General features: G+C 37.7%; 2 protein-coding genes across 2 annotated transcripts; both read right to left on the bottom strand.

Moving 5' to 3' along the window:
• Positions 1-755: 755 nt before the first annotated feature.
• Positions 756-2,195, bottom strand: LOC125864121 (uncharacterized). The gene is made up of 2 exons (XM_049544052.1): positions 1,122-2,195; positions 756-1,037 (listed from the first exon to the last, which is right to left on the bottom strand). Exons 1-2 carry the CDS (start codon positions 2,193-2,195, stop codon positions 756-758), a joined length of 1,356 nt encoding a protein of 451 aa, XP_049400009.1.
• A 9-nt stretch (positions 2,196-2,204) lies between these two features.
• On the bottom strand, positions 2,205-3,650 carry LOC125864120 (uncharacterized). The gene has a single exon (XM_049544051.1). It carries the CDS (start codon positions 3,648-3,650, stop codon positions 2,205-2,207), a length of 1,446 nt encoding a protein of 481 aa, XP_049400008.1.
• Positions 3,651-12,592: the final 8,942 nt, after the last annotated feature.

The following is a 12,592-nucleotide window of genomic DNA, read 5'->3' as shown; positions in this document are numbered from 1 at the left end:
AGGACTGGCCCTGTTGAGATCTCGATAGTCCACACATATTCTGATCTTTCCATCCTTTTTTGGCACAGGCACAATATTGGCTAACCATGTGGGGTAATTTGTGACCCTTACAATGTTCGCCTCAATTTGCTTAGTTACCTCCTCCTTGATCCTTAAGCTCAAATCTGGCTTGAATTTTCTTGTCTTTTGCTTAACAGGTAGACAAGTGGGATCAATCGGTAATTTGTGCGAGACAATATCAGTGCTCAATCCTGGCATGTCATCATAAGACCAAGCAAATACGTCAACATACTGCTTAAGCAATTCTGTTAATTCTTGCTTTCTTTCCGCCTCCAAATATATGCTAACTCGTGTCTCCTTCATGATTTCCTCATCTCCTAAGTTGACAACCTCTGTTTCATCCATATTGGGTTTTTTCTGACTTTCAACCTGCTCAATCTCGTGTGGTAGATTTTCAGGCATCATGGTTTCATCATACTCTTCGTGATCTTGTCCATCATTTTCATCTTGCTTGGTGGATTCATTACATGTCATAACCGTTGAACGAGGATTTTTATTAATATGAGTGCTGAAAAGTGCAAAAGGTAAGTAAAAATAAATAGATATTTAAAATAACGAGATTTTTTTTTAAAGAAAATAAAGACTTTTATTTCAAAGCATTCTAGCTTTTAGAAGAGGCAAGCAACAAAAGATTGGGCATGATTCAAGCCTCAATTTGATCATGCGAATTTTAAAATTAAGACTACTTTTCCACACTACCAAGACTTTGGTTGAAACAGGGACGGGCTAGTGGTCCAATTCTGCAAGATTTCTCCAGGTTTGGCATCACGAATGGTCAACTTGTTGAGATTTATCCCTTCCTCTTCTTCTACCATGGCCACGAACAGATTGCCTAATCCTTCTGTGATGTCATCAACGCCAGCTTGATCTGGAATAAAAGATTGTTCTGGTACAAAGATTGTATCGCTTGACCCATGACAATCTATTCCCGAGGAAGGCTCATATCCTAGTCCGTTGGTGCCTCTCTGATGCTTCAGCTGGATTGGCTCAACTATGCCATTGGACTTAGGTCCAAGTCCATTTTTAGGCTAATATCCATACTTCAACATTTCTGACGCAACCATTTTCGCTGCACTTGACAACTTGGTTTCTTCAGGCTCTGCTCCCTCATTGACCCTTATAGCTTGCATGATTTCCAAGGTGTGAAAGGTGGCTCCGTCTAATTCATCGGTGATTGGGATAGAATTAACAGAATGAATGGGGTGACTGAGTTCTCCGTGGATGGTAACTTCTGTGTGACCCCACTCAAACTTTACACATTGATGAAGAGTGGAAGGAACCGCTCTTACCATGTGAACCCATGGTCTTCCCAACAACAGGTTGTAGTTGGATGATACATCCATCACTTGAAATAGAATAGGGAATTCACCCGGCCCCACCTGTAATGTGAGATAGATCTCTCCGATGACACTTCTTTGCGCCCCATCAAAGGCTCTAACTTTCACACGACTTTCTTTTATATCTCCCATATTAACACCTAAATTCCTCAGAGTGGTGAAAGGACAAATGTTGCATCCAGAGCCACCATCAATTAAAACTCGAGTCACAATCTTATCACAACATTTGACTGCGATGTGAAGCGCTTTGTTGTGCCCAGCCCCTTCTGCGGGCAATTCATCATCATGGAAAGAAATCTTGTTAGCTTCCACTATTCTTCCAATCGTTGCAGCTAAGGTCTCACTTGTGGTCTCTTTTGAAATTATCACTCCGCTTAACATCTCCATCAAAGCATTCCTATGAGCTTCAGAACTCATAAGCAAAGACCAAATGGATATGTGGGATGGCGTCTTCTTCAATTGTTCTTCAACCGAATAGTCTTTAGACTGCATCTTCTTCCAAAACTCTGCGGCTTCAGCATCGGTAATATTCTTCTTTGGATTCTGTTCTTTTCCAAGAACTCTTTGATTTAGGTCCTCTGGGGCAAAACACCTCCCCGACCTAGTCATCCCTTGAGCCACGACAGTGTCGATCATCTTGCCCTTGGCACTTGCTCGATAGTCCCAAGGGACTGCTTTGGTGTCATACTCAGGCTTCTTAGCAATTAGAGTGGTCACTACAACTCTTGGGAGATATGTTTGGACAGTCAGAGGTTTCCTTAGTTGAACAGTGATAACAGGTTGCGCCGAAGACGTCATGGCATCCGCTTAATCTATGTTTAGATAATCGGGGGTCCCATATTCGTCATCCAGAGTAACCATGTTGACTTCCCGATTCTCATGGTTTGGCAAGGGATTGTTGTTCACATTGGGAGGTGCTGGAGTGCATTTGATTACTCCTCTCCTGATCAAAGACTCGATCTGGTTCTTCAAACCATAACAATCTTCTGTGTCGTGTCCCTGGACTCCCGAGTGGTAAGCACATCGCTTGTTCCCATCAAAATTACGAGGGATTGGATCAGGAAGTTTTCCTTCAACTGGTTGCAGCACTCCCGCTGTCCTCAACCTCTCAAACAATTGAGCATAGGGCTCAGCAATCGGTGTGTAAGCGCGAGCATTTCTAGCTTCAGGATTTGGACGTGGTCTTGGTGCATATGCTGGTCTATTTTGGTGAATTGGTGCTTGGACAGGGACATATGGTCTTGGAGGGTTTTGGTATGCTGGTGCTCGGGGTGGGTTATAGTGTGGTTGGGTATTATACACTGGGACGTATGAAGTATGCGCAGCGATTTGGGGATTATTGGGGTATCGGTGAGATGGTCCTCCTGGTTGGTAAGTGACAGCTGAAACATCCTCCCTTTTCTTTTTGATGCCGCCAATGGAACCCGATTGTATAGCCCTACTTGCAGCTTGCAATGCGACCATAGACTGAATCTTCCCAGATTTGACACCTTCCTCTATAAAGTCTCCCATCTTGACCAATTCTGCAAACTTTTGACCCATCATTGACATCATCTTGTCAAAGTAGATACCTTCTTGAGCTCGAATAAAGTACTTCGAGAGCTCACTCTCATCTAGTGGTGGTTGCACCCTCGCGGCCTCAGTTCTCCAACGTCGTGCATATTCCTGGAAATTCTCAGATGGCTTCTTCTGTATATTGGCCAATGAGAATCTGTCAGCAGTAATTTCAGTATTGAATCTGAAACGAGTCATGAAGTCCTCGGCCATTTCCTGCCAGTCACGCCATTTGCGAGGGTCTTGGCGGGTATACCAGGTCAATGCTTCTCCAGACAGACTCCGAATGAACAACTTCATCCTCAACTTCTCATTTCTCCCTACACCGACTAACTTGTCACAGTATGCCCTCAAATGTGCGTGTGGGTCACCTTTTCCATCGAACATGTCAAACTTTGGTGGCTTGTACCCTACCGGCATGTCAATGTCTGGATGAATGCACAAGTCATCATAATCCAGACTCTCTGTCCCTCTAGTGACTTGTAAGCTTTTCAATGCTTTTCTCAGACCCTGAAGCTGGGCATTTATCGACGCATCTTCTTTCAACCTAGCATCTTTCTCCATTTCTTCATATTGATCGACCTCGTATTGGACATTAACCACAGCTGGCATAGTGAAGGTTGGAGCCCCAGCGGCATATACGGGTGGAACATGTGGCTCATACGGAGCGGCGACATGTGCCCCAAGTATCTGCTGCATTGTAGGTATGGTAGGGTCGCGGTTGGAAAGGTCAGGAACGGTCCTGACTGCGGTTGGAGAAGCTGGTGGTACTTAACCGTGAGTAGGAGCGCGTTGAGTTTGTTCTGGCTGATTCGGCATGTCAGCTTTTGCGAAGTAGATAGGCGTCTTGAAAGTAGGGAAAGTGGCAGCCTATAGTTTGGCCAAGTCTCGCACTTGGCGTAATTCTTCCCTCAAGATCTCGAGTTCTTGCTCCATGTGAGCCATTTTCTCTTCATTTTGGATGCCTATCATATTTCGAGAACTTTCGGGGTTCTCAATAGGTATCATTATGTTTGCAGCATCGTTAAAGTCGTCTTTATCAGTCATCTTTCTCTTCGATCGAAGGTTGTATCGTGAGTCAGCTAGTTTGCAAGTCGACACAAATCAACGTACTTTTGGGGATAAATAAAGAAAGGAAAACAAAGAAAAACAAAACTATGTTAGTTTGGGAAATATTGAAAGTTGTAACAAATAAGTAGATGTAACACATATATACGCCAATTCAGCGACATTCAAAGCGCGTCCTAACATAGAACCTCTTTTTGCCTGAGGTAGGCCTACGTTGCAATTAGTTTGATAATAAATGATCCATTAAACACACTTTAGATTTGGAGCAAACATAACTTCATTGATTACGGTTTGGCTATTACAACGATGTAGGCGGTCAGAAACCGAAAAAATGAAAGTACAGGGGTGGCCATAAGGCATACAAGAGGGATAGGTCATATGGGCTTTTGAGGAACTTATGAGAGAGTTCAAAGAAGAAAGATGACTTATGGCCAGGTTGGAGCATCATCATCATCATCGTCCACATCATAGTAAGGACCCGGGTGATACTCTGGAGACTCTTCAGGGCCATGCTCGGATGATATGTCTATAACCCCTCCATCTCTTGGGTCATAGACGTTAGAGCCCATCTCAGAAACCTCCATGTGATCTTCCCACACTTCTTCTTCTGGGTCCTCTTCGGGGTCCTCTTCTGGGTTTTCTTCTGGGTCCTCTTCTGGATCTTCTTCTGGGTCCTCTTCAGGATCCTCTTCTGGGTCTTCTTCCTGGGTTAAGTAATCGACGGATCCCGGAACTATCTGATTGTACATGGGTGCAGTGAATCTCATGCGAAGAAGCACCGATTCTCTAATCCAATCAACTTGTTGTCTGTCTACAAACCCCCAATATCCGTGTGCGCTTGGACGAGCCATATGACTCACTGTATTCCGCCAAGCGTAATACTCTGGCGTACACCAGTTTTTTTCTCCTATTTCTAAATCGATTATAGATTCCCACTCGGCTTGCATATTTCTTATCCGTTCCAGCGAGACTGAAGTGAATGCATTTTCATGTGATCCCATTATTGACCATAGCGGAATGTCTTGGATAACTCCAAATTGCCGCATAACCCGAAGAGGTGTATATGGTTGGATGCCTCTAAGCCCGATTAACTCGATAAAGAAAAAGTACCGAGTCCTTGCAAATGCCAATCATGTTACCCAAGAGAACTTCCATTGGATGGCGTCTCCTGTGAGGTTGTTCAAAAATGTGCGCCATTCTTCTCTTCCTATCGGCGCACCAACCCAATTTTGGAGACGATCTTTGTGGCTTTCGATCTTGTTAAGAGCACCTATGTAGTAGTCCATTTAGGGGTCACGTCGATAGAAATGTTCCCTTGCCCAAATCTGTAGCAATATACTGCATCCTCCGAAAAAATTGTGCCCCCTAATGCAGGCTGTCATTGAACGAAGAATTTCGGCGAGGATCATAGGCACCAAAGTAAATCTTTGTGGATCGTTGAAGATGCATATAACCATCGGCAATATGTTGATGTCGACAGAATTGGACTTTATCGGGAACACCATAACTCCTAAGAAAGCCATAACGAATACTCTTGGCCTCATATGCTCCCACGCTGATATTCATAGTAACCTTCTGAATGCCCAAACCTCTGAAAAAGATAGTCCAACTCGACGTGCCCACCGTCCACATATCTCAATGACCGAAATATGTGCAGATCCAAGAGACTTAGGAAGTCACCTGTACAAATAGTTAAGGGGATCACCGGCAGCCTCCCTCTAATCGGCAATTCGATAAGACTACTGATCTCCTCTAGTGTTAGAGTGACCTCAAAATCCAGGAATTTGAAAGTTACGGTGCTCGGTTCCCAAAACCCCATTAGCTGAGTGACAAATATTTTATCGCATTGTGTCCCCAGAAGCGACAATAATGCTCCTAAATGCCCTTGAATCTCTGCCCCGTGTATCCCACAGATATTTTGCCACCAATTTTGTAGTATGTGGGGCGCTGAAACGACCATTTGGATATCTGGTAAGTCTTGGTTGAGGTTCATCTGAAAAGAGGTAAAGGGTGTAATGAGTTTATTTGCTCCAAATTTGTTAAGTGTTTAAGTTTGGATAATTTATATCAATTTCACACAAAGTTTATGTCTCGAGTTTTAAAGAAGAAACTCATTGACATTTGGGTGGTTTCCTAGATGCAACGACAATACCGTATATTGTCTTGCCTAAGGCTATGCAACATGACCTATTCTAAGAGTAAGATTACGTTCCTAGATGATTGAGAGTGGGACTGAATAATTGCGAGAAGGTGCACTATCTTAACTGCACCAACTCTGAAACTAAGGAATCCAAAGAGAGTTTCGGAGGAGTGCAGGAACACCCCTCGCGTGTACAGTGTGTGCGTGTACGGCCAAGACTCGATAGAAATGTGCAACTGACAATGTAGGGAAAGCAGTAACAAGTAGTGTCTTAAAACAAATAAGGAACACAAGCTTGGATTTCACTTGCGACCTTTCAGTCAAAGCAATATATAAATAGCAAGCTCAAAAAATAAACACGTAATCACAAATGTTGCTCCTAAATTGTGTTTTTCTAAGGTTAAAACCTAAGTATTTATCCCCAGCAGAGTCGCCACGCTGTCGCACCCTATTTCGAACCGGCCGAAACAGTTCACAACATAATGTGGCTGGCACTCTGATTTTGGAAAATATTGTTTTGTTTTAGAGTCACCACCTAAATTTTAAGGAAAATATTAGGAAAACCATTTTTTATGTAAATGTAAACTCTGTTTTGATTTGCGAAATCAGTGAGATTCTGAGTAAGGGTTTTGGTTACTCGAGGGGAAGGTGTTAAGCATCCCTCAAAGCCTATCCGAAGATAGTCCTTAAACTTAATTTAAGAAAATATAATTAGGAAAACGTGTTTATTTATTTGTTTTAAAATCAATGATAAGTAAATTTTATTATATTTAAGAAAAAGAGTACACTACAAGGTACGACATATATTAGTCTTATAAAATAGCTTTAATAGTAGTATTTTATCATATTGTAAAATAAATAAATAAATAAATGTACTTAAATGTATGATAAATTTGTATGTAAAAATATATATATAGTTGTAAAATTACCCTAAAAATATAGATGTTGAATTTTGCGAGAACCTGACGTCTTATTTAAGACATGAAATGAAAATAAGATAGTAGTTGGGTGTGAATACGTAGTAATATGGGATGTGTAATTTGAATGAAAATACGTAAAATGGAGTTTTCTAAAATAAAATAGAATAAAAAATACTAGATGTTAAAATATTATATGAAGGTTTGTAATCTTAAATATGTTTATTATAAAGTGTGGTATATACATGTAAGTTATGTAAAATATATGAATGTTTATCATTCTTTTTACATGTAGAGATAAGTTGACATTTGTAAAAGTGAGATGTAGTAAAATGATATGCATATTCGAGTGTAGGAATTTTATAAATTCTATGAAAATAAATAAGTAACATTTGTAAAAGTGGTAGTAGAGTACAACAAAATAATAGGTCATGTGTAGGGAATAACAAATCTAAAATATAAAATTGATACCTTTATATGTATGACTTATATGTATGTACCTTGTATTTGCAACCTGTTGGCATATTTGAAATTTGAAAGAGCAATGTTAAGAGATTAGAGTTTTAGAAATATTTGATTTGAAAAAGTGATAATAGTAAATATATTTTCGAAAAGGGATGATGTAAAAGAAATATAAAACGGGCCTAATTATTGGTTACCCACCCCAACTCATTACTCCTCCACCTTTAGCCTTGAAGGGTCTAAAAGTCGCTTAATTATTTCAAAGATGAAGAATTAGGGCATCTAAATAATGGACTAAATAATGTTAAGGTTAACTCCTATTAAGGGTCTACTAAAACTTATATAATTCTAGGTAAGAGATCCTAATTTTCCTAAGGGAGAGAGATTGAAAGCTCTTTTATTTGAAAAGGGTTTGTTTTAAAAAAAAAAATAGTTAGCCGAACAAAATTAGATTAATTAAAAGAGAACTTACACAAAAAGGGTTTAAGAGGAAGTATTAACATAATATAAACTAGCTTTAAAAGAAAGTGTTAATGTATGAGTTTTTATAAAATGATAACTATAAACAATCTAGAGAATGAAACAATGTCTACTATAATTTTAGAGAAAATTAGTTAAGATTTAATTATTGTTCTTTAACGAGCCAGAGACTTAAAAAATGGATATGATTTATTGGGTAAAAGTTTTTTTTTTTTTTCAAAATAAAAATAATAAAATAACTTAAAGGACGGGAACCAAATTTTAGGCCATTTTGTTTTAAAAGAAAATAATAATTGCATTCCATTTGAAACTTGTGTTCTATCGACTAATCTACCCGTTTTAAAAGTTCTCAAAAAGTTGTATTATTACTCTAAAACATAAACACTCCTACGTACTAAATACACTTACAAAGTTTTAAGAAAGATGTGTTTTATTGGACTCAAAATGTGCATTTTAATGCTCAAATTGTTACCCCTAAGAAATCTGCACTTTTAAACCTTTAGAATCTACATTTTGGACTCTTATTCTGAGTAAAATATAGCTACAAATGTTGTTAGTAACGAATGGTCGAAAACAAATAATAGTCGTAACATCCTATATGTGGCATCGCTATAAGTATGACATTAATTGAAGAAACGAAATAAGCTCACCAATATAGCATAATGTCCTCTACAAAACACGGTAAACAAGAGTAAATGTCAAACATAAAGCTACAATTTTATAACGTTAATTAGAAGCAAAACTTATGCATATTTTGAGGACATAAATTCTTAAAGAGAAGAAGAGGCACTAGACACTATCGATGCGATGGGGCCGCTAGACACAAGCGATAATGTAGGCATGTTGGTCGCTTCTCTGATTTGGACAGAGATGGAGTTATGTCACAACTCCAAGTGTGCTTCCAAGTGTACATGTACAAAAATAAGATACAAAAAAAATTAAAAAAAATTAGCACAATCTTAAGCTAAATCGGTGAACAGAGTGATACAAATGCTTTATCATTTTTTGGAGTTAAGCAGATTTCCTAACTAATTTAATGTGGCTAGTCATTCACGTTTTAGGTAGAAGAACTTACACCATGTATAATAAAGTTGTGAGGCAATTAACTACCCAAACAAATCTAAACTTTAGTTCTTATGACTTACTAAATATATAAAAAATAAGCAGCAACAGTACATCACAAAGAAGTACATCCTAACTAACAATATACTTGTTGTCTAGCTAATGCTATTACTCTTCTTTTATCGAGCAGTTCATGGGATCAGCTATTAAGTGGAGCTAAAGCAAACTTAATCTATCAAATTCGCAATGAGACAGCAACTATTACAGACTGAAATCTGCAGATTTTCAGCAAAAGTAAATGGTGCACTTAGTCTGAGCCCGAAAATGAGGCAATCACTTGATGAAATTGTCCATGTTCTATCCTATATCCAGATATCTAAGCCATTAGTATCTCGCATAACTTAGACATACTCATTTAAATATCTAAGAGAGGTGTCGTGAAGCATCACTGGACAACAAAACAAAAGGACAATACTAACTGAAAAATACACCAAATAAGTAGAGAAAAGCTACTGATAATGAACTATTTCACATGTTTTGAGTAACATTAAAGTTCTTTTCCTCATTACTAACTTAAAACCAAAAGTCCAAAACAAATAGGGGGGCAGAAAGTCGAGCAAGCTGCCTTAGTCATTTGGGACCTAACTCATATGAAGATCAATCTGATATATTTAGAGCAGAATGATATCAACAGTAACATGTTACAATTTTGAAACTAAACAGGGCATATTAAAGCTCCCAGCCCACTTCACCATATTAATTCTTAGGCATACTTTAACTTGAAATAAACTACCATTCGTATGACGACTTGTGCTATGATTCATACCAAAGTATTAGATATCCCATAATTTTCATTACTTTAGTATAAACCAAAGGAAAACAAAAATAATCTATAACTTAATCAAGGTTCGGGAATTTAGATGCAAGAGAGATAATACCTATCCTACTTGGAACTAAATGTGGAGATTTAGACATTAAACATGGTACTCATATTTTAAAGTGTAACTCAAAATAAACATTTGCAGACGATCGAAACGAAAGACTGTATTGAAATTGAGGAATGGTAGAAACCAAAAATAAAGGAACTTGCTAATTTAAATCTTCAGCTTCTGGACTTGAATGACACTTAGCAATAGAGAGCAATTAAATCAGGCTAAACATCTTATGAAATCATATTGCAGAACTTACAAACAGCAATATAAACATGTCTTATGCTTTCTAAGCCGATTCTGACTTGAGTTTATATTAACAATATGAGCAGCTGAAACATAAGAGGGACACGGCCAGCACTCAAGTTGTGATTCAAACAAACACTGATGAAACCGTGCGACATAGTTACCATACTCAAAGCGGAGACTAAGTAAACATCAAACTATTGCGAGCAAAGCAAGTCATAGATTCGGCTAGTTACATGGATGCAAAATCAAGTTTAATGAATATAATGATCAACACGTAACATTCAAACAACTCCACTAAGCTTGACTTATGCCTACTGCCCAGAGATATACAAAACGAAATTAAGGTAAGGGTTAAAATAGGGGAATCAAATATACATAATAACAGATTCTATATCAAATGTTCAACATATAACAACCGCATAAAAATGTAAGAGGAGACGAAATTACCTTCCTTGGAGCAGCAAACTAAAGCTTTTGACGTCAAGAGATTCCAACTTCGAACTCTTTTCCCGAACTCAAACTTGAGAAGTAAAGAGAAAAGAGACAAACAAACCGCTGATTCTCGAATTTTCTCCCTGATATCAGATTGTTTTTTTTTTTTAACGTTAATCGATTCTTTTCTTGATTTTTCCGGATGTTTCTGGATGATTTCCAAATTGGAAGACGCCTGCCCTTTATAGGCGATTTTGGGAGAGGATTCCACTCTCGTACTCATAAGATTAAGGGTGAGACGAACCAAAAATCCGATGGTTCTTCGCATCCCCCACTTTTCAGGCGGAGCAATGATGATGGTCGAGACTTCTAGGCCTTCTTTGGGTCAAAATAAAATCGGAAAAGATGTAAAGTTGATAGAGAAAGGGGCTGTGATTGATGGACGACGTGGGGAGATATATTGATGACCACCGAAAATTGCCATTTTCCGGTGGTCTGTAGGCGAAAACAATGTAGAGGAGAGAGAGATCGATGGGAGAGGAGAGGAAAAGAGTTTGATGGGAGAGGGGCAGTTTTTTGGGAAGAGAAACGTATGGGGAAGGAGAAAATTCTGAAAAAAAAAAAGAAGTGTGGCTGATGGGTTGTACTTATTTTGGAAAAAAAATGAAAACAATTTGGGATTTAATTTGGACCGTCCGAATTTGATCGGACGGTTGGTAAAAATAAAGAGTTTAAAAATAAATAACATATATATATATATATAGTAAAAGGATGAATTAATTGAGGCCGTTAGATTAGATTGTAAGGCTGAGATCGAATCTAAAGAAGCACAATCCATGTGCTCGCCTACGTGGCATACACGGATTGGCCAATTTAATAAGACCTGGATTGCCAAATTTGCTGAAATTAAATTCATTTAAATTATAACTACTTTCTTTATTAAATAGCCATAAGTGATAATTATTTTGCAAGATTAGCTTATTTGATAAAATTAGTCACTCTTAAAATTAAATTAATATAAATTAGTAAATCATCAATTAACTAAGCTTCCTAATTTTAATAAATGTAAGAAAAATATCTATTGCGACAAAAGGAATTATATTTGAATAAACAAAAAAAATAGATTCAATTCTTAACAAGAACAACATTTATTTTAAAAAAATGAGAAAGTAAGTAGTAATATAATATCTTTAATTTTTATAAGAAATAACATAAATTTATCGTCAAATAATAATTTTTTTGGTATTCCTATGAAAAATTTCATAACATATATATTTTATTATTATTATTATTATAATTATAACTATAGTTAAATGTGGAGAGTCAAAATTGGGTGTCAACAGTACCTATTTAGACTAGTTCCTAGGAAAGATTTTCATGGTATTTTAACAAAACTTTCATTTTATCTTCAAAGGTTTTATATTGAAAGTTGAGGTTGATATGTTTTCAGTCATTATTTTAAAGAGTTACAATATGTTTTTATTTTCTTCCGCAGTATCTGTTTTAAATTGGGTGGTAAGGATTCTCCTATCTAGGTGTTAGAACCCAGATTACCGATCTCCCAATACAAGAGCAAATATTAAATAAAGTCCTGCAAATTGGTGTGTTGGCGTCCACATATAGTCTTTGCAAAGCAATGGAATATTACATGAAATCGGTCCACTTCTTTCACTATTTTCGTTTCTAGTTCTTGCTTGAATGGGTTGAGTCCAATTGGTATCTCTTAATTCTAACTGGTATCATAATGAGGTAAATTGAATGTCGTGATCTCCGACTGAAATGACACAAGCAAGGGATATTGGAACCGGGAAGATTCCAATAGGAATCTGGCCTTAGAGGCTATGTAAATGCATGGATGGTTGGTCAACGGTCATCCATGAAACTAAATAACATTTGACATGA

This window comes from Solanum stenotomum, chromosome 5, assembly GCF_019186545.1.
Source record: "Solanum stenotomum isolate F172 chromosome 5, ASM1918654v1, whole genome shotgun sequence".
NCBI lineage: Eukaryota > Viridiplantae > Streptophyta > Magnoliopsida > Solanales > Solanaceae > Solanum > Solanum stenotomum.
This window is presented reverse-complemented; position numbering and strand designations above follow the sequence as displayed.

What these genes read in the sequence shown, in the direction of transcription:
- LOC125864120 (XM_049544051.1), bottom strand. Translation starts at nt 3,650, where the DNA reads ATGCAGCAGATACTTGGGGCACATGTCGCCGCTCCGTATGAGCCACAT.
- LOC125864121 (XM_049544052.1), bottom strand. Translation starts at nt 2,195, where the DNA reads ATGACGTCTTCGGCGCAACCTGTTATCACTGTTCAACTAAGGAAACCT. An exon ending in TGTCAAGTGCAGCGAAAATG is followed by an intron (nt 1,038 to 1,121) that starts GTTGCGTCAGAA and finishes GAGCCAATCCAG; the next exon opens with CTGAAGCATCAGAGAGGCAC.